The following is a 25579-nucleotide window of genomic DNA, read 5'->3' as shown; positions in this document are numbered from 1 at the left end:
AGGTATTTGTCCAGAGTATACTGGGAAGAGGGACACTCCCACCTTGGGATGAGATGTGGGCGACTCTTCACCAGGAAGAGATCAGATGGCAGTCGAATACAGGTAGCAGCAGCAAAGGGATCAAAGTCAAGCAGGAGGAGGACGATGTTGCCCTAGCATCTGAGGGAAAGTAGGAAAAGCGAAAGAAGAAGGATCTCTCCAAGATCAAGTGATTCCACTGTGGGGAGCTGGGTCATTATGCGACCTAGTGTCCAAGGAAGAAGAGTAGGGGAGAGTCTTCTGAGACTAAGGTAGCGCCAGCAAGGGCAGAGAAGGAGGTGTTGACAAACGATGACAGTACCATCAGTGCACAGGCACCACTTGAGCGGAAGTGGGGAGACATCGAGCTGTAGTCAGGAGGACTACAAGCGATGAGGAGCAGGATCCTCGAGGTACCCAGCCTCTTGGATTAGACATTGCTACGGGAGCCCCAAAGAGGAGTAGCAAGACTGGCTGATGTGGGTAGAGATGGATACGGATGAAGCGGCAGAGAGAGCTACAGTGCAGGAGTCCCGAGAGGCTAACAGGTTGCAGCAGTGTGAGAGGCACGGGAGTGTTGCACCAGTGCAGGATGGCACAGAAACGTGTGCAATGGTGCGAGATGTAGGGAGTTGTTGCAGCAGCGCAGAGATCAAAGAGGGAGCACTTGTCAGCAGTAGAGGGAGCTTCAACATCAACGAGTGTCTCTAGCCCAACAGAGAGGTCAGAGTTGGGAGATCAGTTACTTACTTCTCAGTAACTGAGTTGTAGTGCAACAGTGGGCAGCATGATGAGAGGAGTTGCAGTGCCGATGCAATGTTGGAAGAAAGGACCAGCAGCAACACGGATGCAGAGGGAGTTGTTGTACAGATGCAGCAGTGGCAGTGGAAGAGCCATGGGTAGCAGTACAGGATGCAGCAATGTAGAGGATGATGGGCAGCGGGCCTAGCATCAACACAGGGACCGATGTCGAATGATCAAGGTGATACTCAGTGAGGAGTATTACTAGAGCACACTCCTCGCTAAGAGGGAGTGCTGATTTGGGGTAGCATCGGATGTGCTCTAGCCACGAATTTGGTGGAGAGGTTGGGGAACATGAGATCTCCAATACCCAGAAAGGGTTTGGGCAGATTCTAAATAATTCAGGAGATATTAAAATAATTAATATTTTTAATGGAGTCCCTAAGTCTAAACTTAGGGAAATTAAAATATTAATGTGAATTAATATGAAATTGTGTTAGGCCCACGGGGCTTTGGATTGACGGTGAATGGGTGCCTTGTTAAGACACTCCTTGCGATAGGTCACCGGTTCAAATCCCCCGTGGGTACTTAGGTTAGTCTTAACATAGAAAAAAAAAAAAAAAAAAATATGAAATTGTGTTAGAATGGTCAAAAAGACATGGATCAAGCCAGATCTAATCTTAGCCATTGATTAGGGACTTAATCTCGATCGTTGATATGTCAACGAGAAAAGTATAAGAGGAGGCTTGAGGGTCACTTGGAGAACACACCGAAGTATCAGTCATTCTATTCTCTAGAAAGGGGTTTGCTAAGAGAGATAGAATTAGTGATCGGGGGTTGCAGCTAAGGGGCATTGAGTACAGAGAGACAGAGAGGCAGAGATAATGTCGGGAGAGCAGCGCAATAGCCGGGGAAAATGACGCAGTAGCAAACAGAGCTCACACAGGGCCATGCAGAGGTAGTCAGGAGTTGCGCAGAGCCTCAGAGAGGCCAGCGTTGCTGACGCAGAGGGCCAGAAGGCTAATGCAGGGCCTCCTAAAGCTGACGCAGACCCATCCGGGATGACGCAAGGCCAGCGCTGGGCAGAGAGGAGCTCACATAGTCTAGAAAAGGTTGACCCTGGGGTTTCTGGGGCAGATTGGTGCTGAGGAGCTGCCGGAAGGACTATCCGCGGTTTCAACCGGGAAATTTGTCAGAAACTAAGAGGTATTACTGCCAAGGAAATTCTCTATTGGGTAGCCCAATTTCGGCACCCAGATTGTACTTTGATATTGCTTAATAAAAAAACCCTCAGATAGCTACATCGGTTTTCCCACATTGGGTTTTTCCGGTGACATTGGTCCAAAAATAACGGTGTCATTTGGTGTGATTGTTTCTATTTCTTTCAGTTGTTGATCTGTAATATGTTGAGCATGCACTGGTGTTTATTTTCAGTATTTACATTGTAAATAACTTGTTAAGTAACAGAACAAGTAGGTAGGAATAAATCAGATAAAGTGCATGGAGGGTTTCTAACTAAGTAAACTTAGAAACTTCAACATTAGGTGCCCCTTAGCCCTTCAAGGGTGCCTCTCATGCATTCAATGAATAAACTATTAATTTCTCCTCTTGGTCTTGCGCCCACAACTTTGGGTACATTGCCCACAAACCACTTTTGTGGGTCAACTCCTCACAAACCCAGTACCCCAGGGATTATGGGAATACCTCCCAAGCTACACATTTCAACAGATTCATCAAGGATTGGCTGTCAAGAGCACATTGCACAAGGTTGTCATTACTAACTACAGCTGTGTATTTTGCAGTAAGGAGGAGACAGTTAAACATATATTTTGGAAACATCAGCCTGCCCAGATCTTTTGGGCTTGGTTTAGGGTGAAGAGTATTCTCTGTTTGTACTCTGTTCTCATGTAAAGTGGCTCTCCTAAGGGACATATAGATGGTCTGGGACAGCTGCAAATTAATTTGGTTTTCAGTTCATTTGATTGCAATTAGCTTCATGTGAAAACACTGCTGTAATATTACATTCAATGAGGTTCCCCATTCCTTCCCTTGGGGATTTGCAGAGATTCAAGAAAGAATTGTTTCTACTCCTGCAAATACACCAACATGAAATTCAGTCCCTGCCTATGCGGGCTCAGTCTCATATAATCGCTGACCTTTTGTGGACTAGGACTTTCATAGTGTTGTTTGCATGACATAACCCTTTTGAACCCTTACTTATTGGTTCTCTAAAATAATATATGAAGCAATTTCCACAAGAAATACAGTCTATTGGGCTGTGGTCTAGTGGTATGTTGAAGCCCTTTTCATAAAGATGACCCATTTTCATATTCTCACAAGCAGGCTCTAATAAAAGGAAAAAAGGGCAAAGTGACATTACGTGTGTAAAGTAGTGAACTATAAAGAGGCTCTGTTTGACAGAACTAAGCTCAAATAAAAGGAAACTATAATTAAATTCCAGGAAATTCTCACAAAAATGACCTGCTAATTCATTTATACTATGTCACAATGAAACATAAAAATAATACAGTAGGATATTAGGAACTAATTCATACTCCATGAAGGAAGCAAATGACTTCTCATTCTTAGTAGTATATTCAAATATTTGTGAATATCCAAATTTTCACCCAATATAATAGGTCAATACTAGATGGTTTCCTAGTTTTTCTTGAACCAATCTAAATGACTAAAATATACAAATGCCCACAAAGTGTAAAGCTGCAGTTTGTACTAGTCTTACATTCCCAACTTTTGCTACGTTGGCAATTTAAAGAAATCATGCTATCCATTTATATCCACTAATGGTAGCAATTTTGAAAGTTTTAACTATCCATGTATGCCACAGAAAATTGACTCTAAAAAATGCAACAGCTGTCTTGCATATTTAAATATGTTTAAGTATTAAAGAACCATTTGATATAACGAATTTACTTCAAATGCTTCGAGGAGATGCATTAGCAATTCAGCCATGATAATGATTCACACAACTTCCTTTTACAAGAGCTATAAATTGGCATCATTGCTCACCTCTACCACCAAAGATGAGAAGGCGCTTCTCAACCATAGTAGCTGTATGGCCACAACGAGGTGGTGGTGATGACCCTGTAATAGGCAACTGTGTCCATTCAAGTGACACTGCTGGCCCATAAATTTTACCAACCAGTTAGTTCAATCCAAAAAAGATCTGTCAAACAAGCGCAGTTAGGTAAAGAGTAGTATGTACTATGTATGTACTATGAAACACTCCAAGGCCACTATCTTTCCTTGATGTGCCATTGAATACAACAGAGGGAAACAAAACATGTAAGGATTTTATAATGCACAACTGAGAATTTCATGGGCATAGAAAAGGAGACTTACTTGTATCCAAAATATAAACATCAGAAAGCCATTTCGTGCCATCCCATCCTCCGTGCCTACATTGCAATCAATATTCAATCACAATGACAACTTAAGGTTGTAAAATGAATTACTCATAGTATTCTACATGACAAACATTATGGTTACCCACATAACAATCTTTCGGTTACCCACAGCTGCACCAGCAGCAAAGTCACGAGGTGGTGGTAAATCCCCATAGCCTGATAATTCTGTCCACTGCCAGATATCTAGAAATAACAGAGGATTATGTCACATCAACTGCAAATGTCTGCTTTCTAAGTCCAACACGTAGCAAAATATCAATCAGAGCATATGCAACAAATTATTTGACAGACCAAGATACCAAAGGCACAGGAGTTAATCCACACATTTCAACACCATATGAAGGAATAGTATATTTAACAGCCATTATGTATACACAAATGGATGAAGTGAGTTGTAAAATTTTCAAATTTTCCTTAACCTAGAAGTTAATCTCTTAACACATTCTGTTCATTAGTCACAAATTATGTCTACACAAATGGATGAAGTAAGTTGTGCTATTTTCAAATTTTCCTCAACCTAGAAGTTAATCTCTTAACACATTCTGTTCATTAGTCAGAAAAGTGTTCTCAAGGATTATTATAACTTCCAAAAAGACAAAAAACAATGCAATGCCCCTTCATACATAATAAAAGAAAAAGTGAATATAAAACCTCTATTGCCAGAGTAAATAAAATTCTTGAATCTCACCAGTATCCAGCATCCAAAAGTCTCCCAGCCTGACATGGAGAGGCATGAAATATATCTTTTGTTAAAAGAAAGTAAACACAATCACATCTTTAGTAGACTGCTTATGGATATCTTAAGTGGCAAAGACCTAAATTCTGATACAAAACATAAGGGAAAAAAGCAAGGCTAGGATTGTAGAAAAGGAAAAGGCAAACAAACCGTTTGCGGCCAAAACGTCCACTGAAAATAAACATGTGACAGTCTATAGCAACCGCAACATGGAAAGCGCGTGGACATGGACCCACCTGTCCATCATTTTCATTTCCCGTGCACTCTGGCTTAAACCATATATTGTTTTCTGCAAATACATAGAAATTGCCAAAGTAAGACCAAGCAAGAAATTTATATACCTAATTCAAACAATTAACCAAGAATATAGCTTTGTCAATAAGCATAAGATACAAGCCACTGCTTTTATTAAAATAACCAAAAGGAACTTTCTATGGCCAACAATGTAACAAACAAAGTTCGTACTCTATAATATTCAGAATACTTCAAAGACAAACACATACATTGTAGGACAAGTAATTTATATATAATATTTGAATATCAGTGAGATGATGTGATTACAACTGAGGGTCCTGTATATATACCTAGGCAGGTACCCTTTCATGATTGGTCATGTCCTTAGAGACATGACTCTTCTATATTAATCACTAATTAATTAACCATTATTACAAATATTATTTATATATATTTTTTTCATAACATTGCCTTCCTCTTCAAAAAGTTTTGTCCTCAAAGCTTATTGTTGATTAGATGTATCATCTGTTCTTTGTCTTTGTAATCTATTTGCATCTTTTGGAATTCTTCGATCTGTCATCTTCGTTGATACAAGATGATAAGATCCTTCAAGTGATATACAAAATTGTTGCACGGAGAAGGGATCTGACCATCCTAAATTGATCTTTTGTGGAATCTTGTGGTTACTGGAAACTTGTGATGAATTGTTATCATAGGAATGGATTGCATAAACTTCAGTATTCCTTGGAACATAAGTTTGTTGTTTATGTTCTAAGTGATACAGATACGCAGGCTGATTGAGATGTTTGTTTTTGTGATTTGGATGTCAATAAGGAGTTCTTCTAGTTTGACTTTTCGTTATCATTTGTGTGGCAATTTCTTGATTTTCTTCAAGCACTAATATTGTTAAGTTGTCTACTAAATCATCACTTGGAATTTCTATCTTTTGAACTGCAACTGAGTATGTCTTCACTTCGACTCATTTATCCTCTTCTTGAGTTGTGATCCTTTAACTTCAACTTGGACTATTACGACTAGAGACATCGACACTTCTTCTTGAGTAAATTGTTCTAATTTGCCTTTTAGCGACTTCTTGTCACTTTTAAGCTTCTTTATTTGAGAAAGGAGGTTTTGATTATGATTCCTTAGACGTAAAAGTTCTTCACTTTCTGAATTGTTGACTTTATTCTTAGTATCCTTCTCTTCATGTTTTAAACTTTTGATTTGTTCTAATAAATTTTTATTAAGGTTCTTTAAACATAAGTTTTCTTCTTTTTGTTATGATAGGTGTTTTTTGAGTTTCTTCTTTGTGACTTTAGTCTTCTTCACTTGTGCAAGTAATTTTTCAACGTGGTTCTTGAGGCGAGAAATTTCTTCATCCTTTTCCATTACTTCCTTATCATGCATATCTGCAAGATCCTTATATTCTTGTTGTAACACTTTCTCATTTTGCCGAAGTTGGCTATTTTGTCTTTCTCTTGATCTTCCATCTGTTCTCGGTACACTGAATTACATTGTTTTGTAGGAGTGATGATGGGCGTTGAACTTGCAATTTGGATTCCGTTTTCTTCATTTCCTTATTAAAATCTGCATGTTGTCATTAATTGTTATGTACCATTTGCTAACGATTGTTTTTGTGCATCACTTAAATATTCGACTAAAGCAAAAGTTCTGTAACATTTTGTGCATATGACATTTTGATTTCTAAGTGACTCTAGACAATTAGGATATCCTTCTAAACAAAAAGGACATTTTGAAAAGAATCCACAGTCCTTTGTGGCATGCATCTTTTTGCTTTTTCTTGACTTCTTTTTTTCTAAACTCTTTAACTTCTTTTAACTCCCTTACATATATATAACCATGACTTTATTAGATGTTTTTTTTTCCTTCTTGTGACTTATTTATATATATAGTAATAATAAGTTTTTATTTATATATAATATTAATATTATTTTATATAACTCTATGTTAAAATTGGCAACTAGGGCCAAACTCCATGTGGGTCTACTTATTTATGGCAGCTGATATTGTTCTTGGATTCCTCTCGTCGAGAGGTGTAGGATTGATCTAAAGATCATCCAATTCCAACATGTATTCATAGAGATATGAATTTATTTGTGTTATGTGACAATTCGTCAAGGTCGGCCAGCAACCAAATTACTCCAACCCATCCTCAACGTTTTATTATAAATAGAAGAGGCATTGAAGTCATTTTGTCACACATCTCTTGTGATCTTACTCTCCACTCGTTTGGGTTTTAGTGGAAGTTGAGGTCTAAAGGATAACCCTACACGCAGTCCTAAAGGAGGAGACACAGTTGCAGTCTTGGAGGTGCCCTAGCCACAGTTAATCGTGCCCTAGCCGCAGTCAAGGAGGAGGCCTAATTAGCAATGAAGTGTAAGCCCTAAACACTGTTAAGAAAAGGTTTCCGATATGCTATCTAAGGAAGCTTCAATGCAGATCAAAGGAGGCCCTAATTCTTTGTCCTAGAGGGAGACCTAGCCGCAGTAAAGGAGGCCTATACACAGCTGAAGGATAAGCCCTCATACGCTGTCCTAAATGCCCTAGCTACAGGTCATGAAGGGACCTTAACTCGCTGTCACAAGAGACCCTCAAACACAGCATAAAGGAGACCTTGATCCACTGTCTTTAGAGGCTTCAATCCGCAGTTAAGGGTGACCCTTATTCACTGTTCAAAGAGGCCCTTATACACTGTCCTAAGGTGGCCTAAATCCGTAGACTATTGAGCCCTAATTCACAGCTAGAGAGTGATCCTATTCCGCAGCATCTAGACCCTAATACGCAGCTACAGGAGGATGGTCAAAGGCAGTCCTAACAGCTGTCATAAGAAGGCTTAGTTGCAGTCCAGAAGGAGGCCTTACACGCAACCTAACTGCAGTCACCTAGCCGTTGTCATAATGGATAATGCCACATTGTTGTAGGTGACAGCGTGGCCATTTCAGTATTGTTTGGGTATGTTCAAGTTGTTCTTGAACTCGATATGCTGGGCAAAAGTATCCGCAATAGGGAGGAGCTAGGGACTACTGCTTAAGGGTTGTTTGGATCATTGTTTGGACTCTGGAGGGACTAAAGCTATAGTCCACCATTGGGCTAGGCTGCAAGCCATAGCCAACAGTTGAATGTCTCTAAGTGTTGCGTTCAGAAAGATGAGCAGCCTTGTCAAGATCAGTGAAGCAGCGTGTTGTCGCGCGAATTGACACGACAACGCTCAGACCGGGGGCTGTCACTCTGATCCCCGATCCCTCCGTTTAAGCCTGTCTCCCGCGGCTAAGGGGGGTAGTCCCTGTGAGATGATGAGACCAACTGTCGACCAGTTGGTTGGGAGACACGAGATACGATATAAAAAGCACTTAATGGATTTGATTAATTTAGCAGACCAGTGCCTTAAGAGATTGTGGTTAAAACGATTACTTGTTAAATGATATAAAAAATATGGACCATGAACAGCAATCATCTATCATCAGCTAAATCACAATGTTCTTAGAATGACCAAAACGATATCCAGCAACTGAAAATTTTGAAAAGATGAAAGCCTTAAACCACCACGAGAATCATGAATTATTAACCAGATATCATATTCGCATCTCGACTTGAAAATTTTAGATCTCAGCATGAAAGATGATAAATCCCGAAAATGACTGGATCTGACGAAGAAAATTTTCCACAAAATTTTTTTTTTTTTTTTATACTTTTTCAAATTTTTTTTTTTTTTTTTATAAAGCAAAAGTTAAAAAAAAATGAAATCTAAAATTTATCTAAAACTAGACTATTTTAAAAATAAAACTAAATCTAAAAAATTATAAATAAATCTTTTTATTTTTTATTTTTCATAAAATTTAAATCTAAACCAAAGAAAACGATTTATTAAGAAATTAAAATCTAACCAAACTTAAATCTAAAAACTAATTAAATATAAAACAAAACTATTTTTTTTTTTTTATCTAAACCTAATGAAATAAAAACTACGCTAACCTACGCTTAACCCTCTTCACATTAAATTTAAAATACAATAAAAAATCTAAAGTAAAAATCGAAACTAAGACTAAACCCTAGACTAAAACGAAACTAAAGCCTGGCCATTAAAGAAAAAAAACTGAAAATTACGCCGCTGAGAAAATACCTGGCCCGTAGCAGCAAAACGATTTTTCTTACCCACGCATATGTCTTTAGGAAAGTAGGAAAACGACTTAAGATATCACCTGCGTAACCTTTCCAGAACTCTGATGGCGAACCAAATGGAGATCCCGACCACGTTTCGACTGTCAGAACTTGAAATCGGTTTTGAGATCACCGTTGTTTCATTGATACACAGATTTTGCTTCAACCGGACGGCAGCGTTTTTGCAACTTCAATTTCAGACGTATGATGGTCATCGAAATGCTGAATCAGGGCTTTGATCACTGCTGCGTGCTTATGTCCACAGGTCAACGGATTTGAGGCGATTTTCTGAAGCTGTTACTCCCACGCGAAGTGCCCACACATGTGGATTTAACGTTTAACTCTTGAGACCAGTTTGCAGGTGTGCGAGCACCAGACGGAGGCGATTGGAGAAAACTCTGCGACTTTAACTGCGCATAAATTGGAAATCTCGAGGGTGCATAACACAGTTATCACAAATCGATCACGTAACAGGTGACGGCGGAAATATTACGCCAAAACTCGAGCTCAAGGGTCTATAATGGCGGATTTTTTTTTTACGGTTTTGGAGAATGCTGAGGCTGTTAGTCGGCTGCCTGAGATGCGTTGTTTTCCCCACACTATAAAACTTGCTCTCTCTTCCGATGGTGGATGAATATCACTTTGCAGCCTTCAACAACCATGTAAGACCATGTTGATCAGACCCACGATTTTAAATAGAGGATTGCTATGATCTGGGCAGCCGCGAACTCCTGAAAATCTTGATCTTGATGAAAACCCTGTACACGAAAACAAAACCCTAATGAAAACTGTATAAAGTAAAAACTTGAAACCCTAGAACAGCTTAATTAATTTACAGATTTGGCCCCTTAATAGCCAGATTCAACAATAAGCACAGAAATATTTTAAAGAAATAAAGATTCTCAGATTTTCACTGTGAAGAACTTCAGAAAATCTCTCATGCAAATTTAAAAAATAAACCGAATGATAGACCCAGGATCAAATCCAACTGGGCTCAACACAAAATGCTTGCGGGAGTTGGCTGGTTCAGCCGAGAACTTCCCCGAACGCCCACAAAATTTCCTTCAATGATGTTTTCTGCACAGCTCAAAAAAATTGTCAATAAAGAGGGCAAAAATGCTGCTAGATCTCAGGAAGTAATGGAGATACCTGCCATTACTTCAGAAACCCTAACAGCACCCAAACCCCAGCAAGTGAACAAGATACCTGTGCTCACAATACTCTACAAAAAGCTATTATTAACGGCTGAAAATAACATATGCAGAAAATGAAACAATCTCACAGCATTTTAAGAGAGTAACACCAGCAAGATATGGACCCCAAAGTCTTCTTTTATTAACCAGAAACAGATTTACAAGAGAGCTTCTTCCGTATCAGACTCACAGATCGAATCCTCTAAAATGACCACCTAAGACCCTATATAAAGGAAATGATCCCAACGGCTAGTTCGAATGATCCATGTAGAAATGATCTCGACCTTTGATGAGGATCAAGACATCTCTTGATCTCATCCGTTGATTTATTCACTTAAAATATTATTATTTTATTTAATTTTTTAAATTTTTAAATTTTTTTAATTTTTTATTATTTTTTATTTATTTAATTTTTTAAATTTTCTAATTTTTTATTATTTATTTTATTATTTCATTTTTTAATTTTTATTTATTTTATTATTTTATTATTTTTTATTTATTTAATTTTTTAAATTTTTAAATTTTTTATTATTTCATTTTTTTAATTTTTATTTATTTTATTATTTTTATTCATTTTTTTAAATGGATCATCGAACTAAGCCTTCGGAAACATCACCTAGGACCTAGGACTTAGGACTCACGAGGGGATTTAAAACATTTTCAACCCTCAGGACACATTACATCATGACTTTTACAATTTACATCTTAAGGGAGAAAACTCCTTTAACATAGACCCTCACAACTCACCCAGTTCTGCGACACAACTATAATCTAGCAGATTAACATACTAGGATTCTCCTAAAATTCGAATGATAAAATCCATCCCGGCTTTGGGGTCAGGTTTGAAGGAAAACTCTGCCGATCCATGGATCGGTGAGACAAAAAACCTTCCGGGACGTAGATTACCACTAGAAAGTTAGGTCCACCTAGGCAATACACATACACGACTCATGTCTGCTAAGATTATTTACAATTCATACATGCAGACTGGGTTTACAATCAAAATGATCAAGCTGCTGATGACTGCAGGATGGCACGGAAACGCTGATCAGGTGCTGCCCCTTTTTGCAAAGAAAAGGGGGGTGTACTGCATGGGTAGTTGACCAGTAGTGGTCAACACAGCGAAGGAAGGAGAATCTCAGTGAAGGAAAGCCTCAGTATTTTGGGGTAATTAGTTGAGCTGTTCTAGGCCTATCATCTGCTGCATATTTTCAGTCCTAGTCAATAGACCTGCAACCTCACTGTGTCATCTTCATGATGAAGATATCTAATGTCTGATCTCCTGTTTTGGCAAGTCAAGTATTGACTTCAAATGTATTTGTACTATCTCTCTCTGTTGAACTATTGAAGAATATAAGAAGAATTGATCAAGGGTTTCCCCACATTGGGGTTTGTCCATGGCTGGTGCCACATCTTGTGTCCTCTTGTCTTGGCTTGTCTTTTGATGTTTATGTTTGAGTTCTATCTGCACTTTACTATAATGCTGATGTGATTGCTAATCTGAATATTGTCATTGGGCTAATATGAAAAATTGAAGTAAATTGCTCTAAGCATAGAACATACCTAAAATGAACACTATATAACTTAGCTTTACTTAATTGTTCATCAATTAAATCAAATTTGGCCCTAGACACGATGGCGCAGAGGGGACAAGTCGATCCTGGGTTGAAAGAGGAAAAAGATTGTTGGTCAAGGAACAAGAATTATAGAAAAGATATGTATGGAGTCGGGGAACGAGGAGCAACCTTGGGGTATTTGACCACGGGGCACGAGTCAGTTAGCAACGGCAGGGAGCGGCTGTGTGTTTGGGCGGACGTCAGGCGGCTGCAAGCAAGACTAGGTGGATTGTGCAGATAACCAAAGGTTACGATTTGTTACACTGGCTCGGAGTGATAGGAGAAAATGGCAGCAAAAAGGTCTAGTGGAATGAGGGCCAAACGCGTGGTGGATGGTGGGAGCAAACAAGGAACTGTGTGTGATGGCCCAGCGGCGGTGGTAGAGAAGGTCGTTGTGGTGGATAGGACGACTTCGGTTTTGGCTGCGACAGTCGTTGTTGTGGCAAGACAAGTCAACTGGAAGCTAGGAATCATGCAAACAAGCAGTTGTGGCCATAGAACAGGCAATCATTCGGCAGCGATGTTGTTGTTGTTCTGATACCAATGTAACGAAACACTTCAATTGAAACAGCTACAAAGTTGATGAAGACTTAATGGCCAAAGGCCAGATCAAACTAGCTCTGTGCAATAAATTGGTTTTGCATGGATAAGCTTCTATTCATACATTCCATTAATTTCCAGTTATCCACATTAGTTATCTAGCTCTTGAAGGGAAATCAAAGATTACAATGAATGAAGGAATATATTATTGATGACTTGTTTAGAAATTCTAAAAGAACTACGTGTTACCTTAAATATTATTTTATGTTATAAGATCCTTGGAACAACAAACATTCCAAAGCTTGTATGAGACTAAAAGTAACAAAAGTATATATATGGTCCAAAAGTAAGAACTAGCTCAACTTGAACTGTAAGCCCAAAGTGCCTGATCAAATGAACAAGTAAGCAAATTGTATCTGACTATCCAATGTTCAAACAATGACAAAGTAAAAGGTTTTCAATTGGAGGTATTGTTTTGATGAGAATTTTAAACGTCAAAGATTTCCCAACATGGATATTAAAAAAAGATGGTTATGAGGGTATTATACATAAACCTCATCTTCATTAGTGACAGCAACCTACTGCAAAATAACCATTTTCTGCCCCCAAAGGCCCAAAAGGATACACAAAATTGAACGACATAGAATTAACATACTTGAGGTTGTAAATGTTGAATAATCTTTGACAAAAAGGTGGAGCACAACAATATCTAGGGGTGCAGTTCACAGATGATAACATCTTCAAGAAACTACAGTGATGATCAAATTATTAGTTGGTTGGTCATCAATTTTTGGTGGCAACAGTGAGTTTCTATGTTCTGGGATTCCATTTGGTAGAAGACCAAATTGATGAAGCTCTTGAAATGCCCTAATTTCATGAGAAGGGATTGCCACAATTGTACATATGTTTTGCTCTGATTTGTATTGTTTATATAAAAGGCGTACCCAACTATCAGAGATTCATCAAATTTGATAAAATCACCAATAAAATACCATAAAATAGGTGAGTGATTCATCTAGACAAACTCCAGCAAACATCGAAAAGATAAACTTCTAAAGTACAAACATAACACATATTCACAAGACTAAGCCTCATCAATTCCTCCCTACTGAGAGGAAATATTCCCTAATTTCTACTAGAGATGACGAAACCGCTGCTCAAACACTCAATAGGAGAGCCACTTGGCTTGAGTGAGCAAAGTGCTTTTGTGACCTACTACCCACCAGAAAAATGGGTAACCCATAGGAGAGAATTGTTCTTCTCTTTGGATAGTTAGCCAGCCAGCAACCCTATATGATCAGCACATAAAATGATGCCAGGATCCTCCACTTCTTGCTCTATTCAGATTTCTCTCCCATCCGGCATACCACCTTGAAGGAAGGTGGGTCATCTCTCAACAAGTACTTTAACCATTTTTGCAATCATTTGCTTTCACTTGATGTTATGGGCATACTAATATGGATCAATGTTTTAAAACTCTTACTCCGGTTCGGAAACAGTCGAGGGTTGGCTCCAACTCAATATTGACTCGGCCGGTTTGATTTCAATGACTCGGTTGTTGTAAAAAATGCATTAAATATTTATTTTTCTATTAAAACAAAAAACATAATTTTAAAGATTTTCATTCATGTTTCCAAACACAAAGCTTTAGAATATAGAGAGAAGACAACATATGATCAAAGTAGGCTCATGAATATATCCATTATATCAATGGCACCCATTGCACTGTCCAATACATACATGATATAGAGATCAAAACAAAAACACATAACCAAGGAGGCTCTAAATGGCCGCTACAACAAAAGTAAATTGTGAAACATCACTAGTCACCACTTACCAGTACTACTGGCTACTGCTAGAGGAGCCAACATCATTTGGCTCAACCTTTGAATCAGAGTCAGACGGGGAAACCCATGGCTCCTCCTCAACATCATCTCCAACTGCAACTGTAGTAGTGGTAGCACTAGCAGGCTGTGCAACAGCTGCACGCTGAGATAGACAAGATATGCGCTTTCGTCGTGGCTGAGCAGAGGAAGCGCCTGCAACTAGAGGACTTGGGGCTGGGCCTGAGGCTGGTACAAGTGGATTTGCATTCAACTGAACATTATGTTCGAGTGATGCCTCCACCTGTAAATCCAAATCAAGATCCTCATCAGAATCAAACTCTGTTGGATGACTCTCCACTACCCAATTTGATTTTGGATCAATATCTTCCAACACAATGGCATATGAATCAGGTCTTTTGTTCAACAATTGGTTGCATCTGAGCTAGAGGTTGTATTGGACATAGGCTAGATCATTTAACCATTTTTTATCCAAACGGTTTCTCTTCTTCGTGTGAATCCTCTCAAAGACAGACCAATTGCGTTCACACCCAGTAGCACTACAAGTTTGAGTCAAAATACGAGATGCAAACTTCTGCAATTGAGGACAATGGCTACCAAAAGCCTCCCACGATTGTGCTGCAAAAAACATAGTAGTGTAATGAGTTAGCTCAAGTTTCAACAAATTATATCCAACTTTCAAATAAGTATTAAGAATTTGAACATTGAAATTTTTGTTTACTTGGCTCATCTGCTTCCCTTGCAATCTTTGCTAGGTTCTTCCCAAAGGTACCTATGGCTTTGTTGAAGGTTGTGACCTGTCGGTGTATCTCCAGCTGATCACACTCCAATGGGATCATGCGATCAATGCAGTCAATCAATCCATCTCTAACCTCCCCACTCAAAGTTCCTGCCTCCAAAGCTTTATAATGATACCGTGGGTTCAAAAAATACCCAGTTGCATGTATAGGGCGATGGAGTTGATTGTTCCATATTTCATCAATGATTGCCCAAATGAGCCCATACTTAGCCACTCTATCCTTAAATGCCCTCTTTATTTGCTCTTTTGCTTGATCCATAGCCTCATAAATGAAGCCCATAGCCAATCTTCCCCATCAACCAACCGCAACACCTTAACCAGTGGCTCAGCAACCTTCACAATCTTTGCTGCCTTTCTCCAAAATATTTCTTCATTAAATTTCTTTTTCAATTCTTTGCCTTCTTGTTTGAGATACCACTGGCTTTGATTCCAATCGTCACTGGAAAACATCTTTTGCAAGTTTCTATGTTGTGAAAGCATAGATTGCAATGTCAAAAAATGAGTTGCAAATCTAGTGATGGCAGGCCTAATAATATCTCTGCCCCCTGTGCGTCTCCTCATCATGCTCAAAATCCATGAATGGTTGTAGCTAAATTTTGCTATGCTTTTGGCATGATCTACAGTGTACTTGACCCAATCTAATTTGCCAATATCCTCAAGCATGAGGTCTATGCAATGTGCAACACATGGGGTCCAAAAGATGGTTTTGTGTTTTTCCTCTAACAGTTTACCAGCATGAACATAGTTAGAGACATTATCTGTGATGACTTGAACAACATTAGCCACCCCCACCTCCTCAACAATCTCATCCAATAGCTAAAACAACAATTGTCCATCTTTCACCATATCAGACGCATCCACTGATTTTAGAAACATGGTTCCCTGTGGGCAAAAGATAAGAAAGTTTATGATGGTACGGTTCCTTTGATCAGTCCATCCATCTAACATGATGGTACATCCTATTTTTGCCCATGAGTTTTTGAAATCTTTCAAATACTCATTAATGGAGGAAATTTCTTTCTGCAAATGATACCCCCTTAACTCATGCATAATAGGGCCTTTGAAGCCCTTTCCAGCAACAAATATGGCATCAAACATAGGCTCATAATATGGTGAACGGGAAGCATTGAAGGGGATATCAGCATCATACCACCATCTAGATATGTAATCACAAGCAGTCTCCCTCAATTCTTTCTTCCAATGGTCATCTAAAGTGGGCTGCAAATTTCTACTAGCTTCAGGACCATGTGCATCTGATGGAGAGGAGGGTGTGACAGTGAAATAACTTTTGATATTCATATCACCCTTATTTTTCATTTTACCCTTACCCTTTTCTTGAATAGACTCCAAAGAGGGAGGAACATAGCGGAAGGGGTTGGACGCATCAGTACAAGGGATAGAAGAAGAACCCTCAAAATCAAAATGGGGGTTGGTAGCCATCATTTTTTGTATACTCCTCTTCCTCCCAATTTCAGCCTCTATTTCTTTTTGCCTAACTTTTTCTTCCTGAAACTTCTCAAAGCTATTTAACAACTCCTTCCTAATCTCCCCAATTTGTGGTGATTCACATGGAGTAATTTGGCCTCTAATCCTTGCCAAGTATTGTTTTAGCCTATTAATGCCCCCAGGACCCTCCTTAATTTTTCTATGGCAAAATTTGCAATGCATTTGATTATCAACCATTTAAGCATATGCCCAAGCAGCATCTTTCACTCCAGGAGCCATTTTTTGACTTGGAAATGAAAGGAAAATTTCTAAAAATGAAAACAAAAAGATTAGCATTCCTTCAATGTTCATTTCTTTTACAAAAAACACTCTTTTCAATTTCCAGATTTGCACAAAAAATAAATAAGCAAAAACATATTTTAGAAGTGAAAAAAAAATATCTCTAGGCACAAACTACCTCCTCAAAGTTGCTCCAACAAAGCGACTCCTCAATGTTGCTCCAATGGCTGCCTAAGAAGCTCCTCACTCCTGCACCAATGCTTGCCCAGGACTCCTCACTGCTACTCCAAAAACAAACTCCACAACTCTTCACTAACTCCTCACATATTCTCACTCAAATGCAATGAGATAGCTATGAGGAAATGAGAGGGGTTGGGTAGCTTTTATAGGGTTTGGGAGAGGGAAATGGACCCCAAAGAACCCAAAGGTAGAAAAGAATGGGCTTTGGGGTCCTGAAATCCACAACAACAAAACAGCGATTTTCAGTCGTGCCCACTGAGTCGACCGGGTTGTTACCGAGTTGACCGAGTCGATGACAGACTCAGCTGGCTTGATAACAACCCGGCCGACCGAACCGATTCGGCCACCGAGCCGACCCGACCAGGCCCTGGCTCAGTCTGGCTCGACTGTTTCGGTTTCAACAATGATATGGATTAAGGAGCGAGCTGGATAAATGACCTATCTCAATTGTATTCTTGTTCCCTTACTTCACCTAGGAGGTTAGTCTGACTCTAGTCCAATGATACCTCCTTTGGGCCTTAGGGTTTTCGAAAGGGCACTACTAGAAAAGCACTAATTGAAGTAGTGTGTCCAAGATAATCCATACTTACCACTTTCCATCTTTCCCTTTATTCATCTCCATTCTTTGGGTGAGTGGTCATTAGTCATTAAAATTGGCACCCTTCATCCACATCCTTGAGTCTGCACTTGGAAACTTAGCCTTGGAGGTTGATGCAGCTAAAAGAAAGACAATGAAAGAAAATCGTAAAATGCAAAAGATGGTTGGGACATTTATTTAGTGTGTGGGAAAAATCCTAACATGAGATCCCCCCTCCCATTAGCCATCACCTAGTTCCTCAAGCATTTAATGCTTTATTAAAAGAAAGAAACTCTTGTATGTCCCAAACCTGATGAGCAAGAAATTGCTTCATCTTACATTTATTCCCTGATGATGATCATGATGCCGCCATGATTGTTCCCTCCTTACATTTATACACTTAGGATGTTGGACCCCTATCAAACATTTGAAGGTGAGTTTTGTGTGTAGTATTCTTGTGCCCCTAAAATTAGGTATGGTCCACTATGATGCATTTATGGTTATTGTCCCCAATGATTGTGTTGAAAAACCAAGTGTAGTGTAGTTTAATGCAGTGTTGATAATATCGCCGAGATATCGGTGATATTCGGAAATATCGCGATATTTTCGGCGAGCCGATATATCGCCGACCAAATATCGCGATATTTTATGGTTTTGAAAATATCGCGCGATTTCCGATATATCGCCGATATTTCAGAAAATATCGCGCGACGACGTAAAATATCGCCCGGTGACAGCGAAATCTTTCCGCGCGGCCTATAAAATTCGATTTTTGGTTTTTTTCATGTCATTTTGTTTTTTTGAGCGCTGGAGAAGGAATGTGGTTGCTGCCAAGGAGGGTTTGAACGAATCCATAGCCATTATTGCCAATTTGCCACCAAGAACGAAGATTTCTCTAAGCTGCAAGTGCCAAGAACAGTGAGACATCTCATTCTTCCCTACAATCATTTTGCTTGGTTTTTGTTTTCCATTTCAAAATGCAAAGGTTTTAAATTTATCACCATAGTGTGCACTGTGTAGGAGAGAGATGCATTGAAACTCTTTGCAAAACATAGTGATTCTCACTGCTCAGAGCAAACATATATTCCAAAGTTCCAAACATTAATTGCTACATCTGTTTCAAAAGATTGCACAAGTCATCAAGGTTTGTCACTATGTTTTCATTGCTGCCATCATAGATCACTGTTAGTGTCAAAATTTCAAATTATTACCACTGTTAAGATTCTTCAATTGGTGATGGAAGGGAAGGCTATCCTATTCCTAGAGAAAAAGAAACAGCTTCACAGTAGATTAGAATGGAATGAAAATACTGGACAGTGGATAATTAAGTAATGAACTAGTTTACCTGTTCAAATTTTTTGATCCATATATGACCAAAATCAGTAAAATCATGACCAAAATAGGTCCAAAAAATAGAACAGTTAGACAATTCCTTCACATGACAGTTTTTTTACCTTCTTGCTGAAGTGCATTTTGAATAATAATTGAAGTAAATCGCTGATTTTCATCTCACTAAAACAGATTGAAAATCCATTTCTATTTCACATCAGATTGGAACTATTAACTTAAGAAACTCTCCATGCCACTGTTATGGCCATACATCATCATCAAGTTACTTAGAGCCTAGAGGATCATTGTTGTCAGGAGAGTCAAGCTCACTGTGATGTGTCACATCTATATCAGGCCTGTATCATTGTCAAGTGACAAGTCATCATCAGGTTCATATCACTGTCAAGGTAATACAAATACAAAAGAGGTCACTGCTAGGAGGTTGAAACCGTTGAATACCGAGGTCTAATAATGCACCTACAGCAGTGGTATAATAATTAATTATTAATTAACAGTCACCTCATTTCCTCATTTCCTTGGCATATCATTTGCAATTTTGCATTGTTAGGCTCTTTCATTGCTTGGCATCTTTGGTTTAAGTGGCAATTATTGCATGATACAAGCTCACTGCCCTCCTAACTTTTAAGTCTGCTCTTTTTTAAATTTTTCATGCCCATTGCAAAATTGCAAATTTGCAAATAATGTAGCAAAAAAAGTTAAAACTGTTTTGTAAAATGATGTGGTTATTAACTTATTTGTAATTTTGTATTACTTATTAAGTTACTAATTCCAATTTTTTTTTGGTGCTCTAGGTTTCCTTCTGAGTTAGCCCACTACAAAATACAAATATGCCAAAAGCCTTGGACCCATTTTGGGAGTATGGAAGCCCTAATGGTGGGACAAATCATGCATATCTTACATGCAAATTGTGTGGGACCAAGATGACAGGTGGGATTACACGACTGAAATACCATCTTGCTAGACTCAGTGGACATGATGTTGGGGTTTGTACAGTTTCTAGTCCGGAGCTTATACAAAAAGCTCTTGAGGCAATTGAAGAAAAGGACAAAAAGAAGGAAGAGGTGGAAAGAAACAAAGCTGAACGTGCAGGTAGATCTTTCGGGATATCTTCTCCTAATTTTGGTGTTGAGGGTAGTGGGCCTAGTGGCCCTAGTGGGAGGGGCTCCACAACTGGCACACCATCACATGCTACTGCTAGTGTGAGTGCGAGGTCATCAGTTTTTGTTCCACGACCAGGAGCTGGAGCACAACATGGCATAAAATCGCTTGTTAAAAAGAAGGAGAAGCAAGAAGCAGATAGAGTCATGGGGAGGTGTATTTTTTGGAGCGACTTACCTCTCAGCATCACAAAAACCAATCCATTTTGGCAGCCAATGTGTGATGCTATTGCTGTTGTGGCCCCAGGGTAAAAAAGTGCCACATATGAGGAGTTGCGGGGGCCAATTCTTCAAGCAGAAAAACAGGACATCAACTCTAGATTGGCGGAGTTGAAAAAGACATGGGAAGTCACTGGATGCACAATGATGTCTAATGGTTGGACAGATAGGAAGGGTAGGACCCTTCTAAATTTCTTGGTACATTGTCCTAAAGGTACCATGTTTATTAAATCGTTGGATGCATCAGAACATATCAAAGATGCAGAAACAATATGTGACTTGTTAGATGGGTTCATTCGGGAGATTGGTGTGCAGAATGTGGTGCAAGTCATAACAGACAATGCAGCTAATTATGTGTCTGCCAGCAGAATGCTTATGGAGAGGCATCCCACATTGTTCTGGACTCCATGTGCAGCGCATTGTCTTGATTTGTTGCTTGAGGATATGGGGAAACTCTCCTTCATTAAGGAGGCAGTTGATATGGCTAGGAGCATCCCCAAGTTTATTTATAACCATGCTTTTGTTCTTAGCCTTATGAGGAGGTTCACTAGAAACAAGGAGTTGTGGCGTCCTGCCATCACACGTTTTGCCACAACCTTTATTACTCTTCAGTCTTTGCTTCGATGTCAGTTCGAGTTGAAGCAAATGTTTATGTCTGATGATTGGCGTAATTGTAGATACAACAAGAGACCTGATGGGAAAGCCATTGCAAAAAAGGTGTACTCTGAGACATTTTGGCGTGGAGTAGAAGAAGCATGTGTAGTTAGCGAACCTATAGTAAAGGTTCTTAGATTGGTGGATGGAGAGAAGCCTGCAATGCCTTATTTGTATGAGGGCATGGATAGGGCCAAGGAGGTCATTCGTTCCTATTATGCAGACAACGGTTCTGCTGGCCTTGATAGGCAGATGATGTTATGGGATGTAATCGATATTCGGTGGACAGGGATGCTTCATCGACCCATTCATGCAGCAGCACTCTTCTTCAACCCCGCATTTTCATACAAATGCAACTTTGATTTTGATAGCGAGGTGATGGAAGGGTTCCATTCCTGTATTCAGAGGATGGTACCTGATCCTGAGCTTCGTAGCAAAATCAATCGCGAGATACAGTCTTATCAGGATTGTGTTGGCCTATTTGGCTTTGATGATGCCATTAGGGAAAGGACCCTCTTCATGCCACGTAAGTGACAAGTCATCACTCATTAGAAATTAGAATTTTAAATTTAATTATGTTTTAACTTTTAAATTTTTGAATTTTTTATTTCATTATTTTGTTGTAGATATTTGGTGGCGAAGCTATGGTGCAAGGGCACCAAATTTGCAAAAATTGGCTATATGAATCTTGAGTCAAACATGTAGCTCTTCAGGGTGTGAGCGCAATTGGAGTGTATTTGAGAAAATACATGCCAAAAAGCGCAACAGGTATAACTTTGAACTCAAGCCTTCAGTTGAGCAATTACACTTATTGTAATTTTTAATTTTTAGTTTATGACCTTCAAGTGTCAAGAGTCAAGAGTCAAGACTCATTACTTTTTTTGACACTCTTACAGGTTGGAGTTCGCATGCCTCAACGATTTGGTGTATGTGCATTACAACATCCGACTTCGAGTGAGGCAAATAGAATCACCAATGGATCCAGATGCCATTTCCTTAGACAATATTGATGTATTGTCTCCGTGGAGGGTGGAGTCAGAGAAGCCCATATTGGAGGAGTCACCTTTATGGTTAGAGCCAGTGGCAGATGATCCATTAGAGCAGGGGCAGCAAGAGGCGGACTCGGAGTCAGAGGAGCAGCAGCACTTAGAGGAGGAGCAGGAGGAGGAGGAGGAGGAGGAGGACACTGCGGGAGCATCAGCATCAACACCATCTGCTATAGATATAGGATAGCATAGCTCCATACCTAGCACTCATTATTTGACATTAGGTGCATAGGCAGGGTCAGGGCCTTCTACTACTAGGGGTAGGCCTGGCAAACAGCCCATCATGTTTTCCCGTAAAAGGGGGAGAGGGCAGTAGATAGATAGCTGCTAGTTTTATTTGTTATGCTACATGTAACTCATGGTGATGAGATACTTTTATATATGTGATGTTATTTTGTATTGGTTCTCCACATTTGAGTCCTTAAATGGGCAATTATCAGGGATCAGCAGGATTTGGTATCGCCTTTGATATATCATTTCTATTTGACATCATATATATCAGTGTTTTCTTCATATTTATGTGCCAATGTGTTTATTTCATGTTGTTATTGCTTTATATGTTTAAAAATCTGAAGAAAAAAAATGAATATATTATGCATTTTTTATGCTTGCCGATATTTTCGCCGATATTGCCGATAAGATATTTTCTGGACCCTCGTCGATATTTTCCCAATACCGATATTATCAACACTGGTTTAATTAATGCTTGATTCCTCTTCTTGATAATTACTTGTGAATGTTAGATGTCTTCTTATTACTTCTTATGTCTTCTTCATCAAGCAATTATACAAATGTTCAAAACATAAAGATCACAATGAGACAAAGGACACCAGAAATTAGGCCAAAGGCCAGGGCAAAACCCACAAGGGGAAACCCAACAATCCTTCTCTTATAGAATCAGATCAAAATGAGAGATATCCAAGACCAAGACCAAGACCAAACTGCCACAAAGATACCAAGTCAAACCCTCCTCCAAGTACCCTACAATAGTCAAAGTCAATGTTGGTCAAACTTCTTCAAATCTGGTAAAAAACTAAATTTCAGCCCTGCAACTAACTCAGATTTTCAACCTTGTTCCACAGAAAATTTCACACGTGTGAGCTACTACAGTAGGGTAGAAACTTTGACTTTCTTCTTTGACTGCCTTCTCTCCCCTTTAACTTTAGCCTTCTTTGTTGTATAGGTGCAGAAGATACTTGTTGACGTGATGGATGAATGAGCTCTCCAAGAGATCAAGTTGTCTCTTATATATAATTGCCCAGGAGGGTCAAATAGGTGCCACTAGGCTGACTTGTCCAAGGAGGGTCGACTTGGTCATCTTGTGGGCTTATGACTCACAGATAAAATTCAAATTCTTTTTCTTACAAATGTCCAAATGGGATATGACTCAAATAAATTTTCTTTTGACTTGTAATAAATTCCTTTTGACTCTTTTTGACTCTCAAAGCATGAAGAACATGCTTTGACAAAAATATAATAAATTGAATATGATATTTACATCAATAATAAATTTCTATTTACAACTTCAATACTCCCTATTAACTAGGTTGGTATTCATAATGACTCAACAGGATATTCTCAAGTTGAAATATTTATATAAGAAAGGATCTGGATTCATAAGCATCAATGATGATAACATCATCATAACCAACATTGTCAAAATACCAAGGCCTTGACAAGAAAGCTCTATCTCTCCACTAAATCAGAGCACAATGTCGGGAGGCATTCAATAAGACACCACCGCCTCTCGAGGCACATACTCCACCTAGGTTCACCAAAGTAGGTCCTCACAAGACTAATTCCTAATCCATTGTTACAATACTTGACACGCGGAAATGTAGGTCCTAGTCACAGTATAGATCTCAAGAATGTTAGTCCCTGATACTTATCCAATCCACCATTCTCCCTATCCGTGTTCATGTACTAGACTTACGGCTGTTAGTCCTAGGCATAATACATGACACATGGAGAATAAAAGTGTCCATCCTCACTCCCTCTCAATTTGGGAGGAGATATCCACAAGCCCAAGGTTGTCTCGAAAATACTCATGCTTTCCCTTAGGAAGGGACTTTGTCAATACATTGGCTACCTGTTTGCTAGTGGAGATATATTGTAGCTTCACAGCGCCATCCAGCACCATGCTTCGAATGTAGTGATACTTATTTATAATGTGCTTTGACCTCGAACAAAAGACTGGGTTCTCTGATAACTTTATGCAGCTTTGATTGTCACAACATATTGTGGTCAAATCCAATACCCCTTCAAACAAATCAGCAAGCAATTTTCGGAGCCAAACTACTTCACAACTAACTTCACTAGCTGCCATATATTCAGCTTCAACAGTACTTAGTGCAACTAAATCTTGTTTTCTACTCATCCAAGAAACCATAGCGGATCCCAAACAAAAACAACCACCAGTAGTACTTTTCCCATCATTGGTACTACCTGCCCAATCATAATCAATATAACCTAATAATCGAATCTCATTTCCTGCAACATATCTCAAACAATGATGTATGGTTCCACAAATATATCTCAGGATGTGCTTCGTTGTTATCCAATTATCATGTCTAGGCTCCATCTGAAACTGGCTTAGACTATTCACATCAAAGCATATATTTGGTTGGGTGTTCACTGTGAAAAATCGGAGACCCAATTCCTACTGTAGCAACTAATGATCTTTCTCCTATTTGTTAAATTATTTTAAACAAATTACTTGCAGTTTTCTACAGCAAATATCAAAATACATACACTGCAGTGTTCACAAAATAAATATTGTGGAAGAAATAAAAACACTGGAAGAATAGATGGACACACACACATATACACAATTACTTTTGGACTAAAGTCCCCAAAAAAACCCAACTTGGGAAAACTGGTGCAGCAGCTGAGGGTTTGATTATTATGCAGTAGTAAATTTAAGTACAAATCTATGGAAGCTCAAATCTAGTTTTTCACACAGAGAAAATGACTAAGAAAAGTCTAGTGAGAAAAATCTCACTTCCACTGGTGATCCGACACTGACCTTAGCCCAAGTTGAGCTGCTCCTTGCTGCCTCTGTGTCACCCTATGTAGATCTACGTTACCCAGCTCGGACTAGCGTCTCTCTCACTATGTTGATCAATCGTTGCTCTGGAAGCTTGATCTTCTGGCCTTCGGGCTCCCACTCCAGATCCTGCCTCGGAATCTCGACTTCTCCTCAGCGAATACAGATCTCCCTCTGAAGCTCTATGTCGCCTCTCTGCGCCAACCTCTCTGTGGAGTACGTTGTCTCTCTGTTATGCAC

At 39.2% G+C, this 25579-nt stretch overlaps 1 protein-coding gene across 2 annotated transcripts in view; it reads right to left on the bottom strand.

Moving 5' to 3' along the window:
- The window catches only part of LOC149191513 (Galactose oxidase/kelch repeat superfamily protein), a 464035-nt gene that overhangs the window by 400119 nt on the left and 38337 nt on the right, over window positions 1-25579 (bottom strand). For both annotated transcript variants that reach the window (XM_089404308.1, XM_089404307.1), the window contains exons 4-8: window positions 5071-5209; window positions 4873-4901; window positions 4271-4367; window positions 4120-4175; window positions 3787-3894 (exon numbers count right to left, since the gene is read on the bottom strand). In XM_089404308.1, the coding sequence (XP_089260434.1) occupies window positions 3787-3894; window positions 4120-4175; window positions 4271-4367; window positions 4873-4901; window positions 5071-5209 (429 nt within the window). The remainder of the gene's footprint in view (window positions 1-3786; window positions 3895-4119; window positions 4176-4270; window positions 4368-4872; window positions 4902-5070; window positions 5210-25579) is intronic.

This window comes from Pinus tabuliformis, chromosome 2_2 (assembly GCF_031772625.1).
Source record: "Pinus tabuliformis cultivar Carrire ecotype Pingquan chromosome 2_2, CPIR1, whole genome shotgun sequence".
Lineage (NCBI taxonomy): Eukaryota > Viridiplantae > Streptophyta > Pinopsida > Pinales > Pinaceae > Pinus > Pinus tabuliformis.
This window is presented reverse-complemented; position numbering and strand designations above follow the sequence as displayed.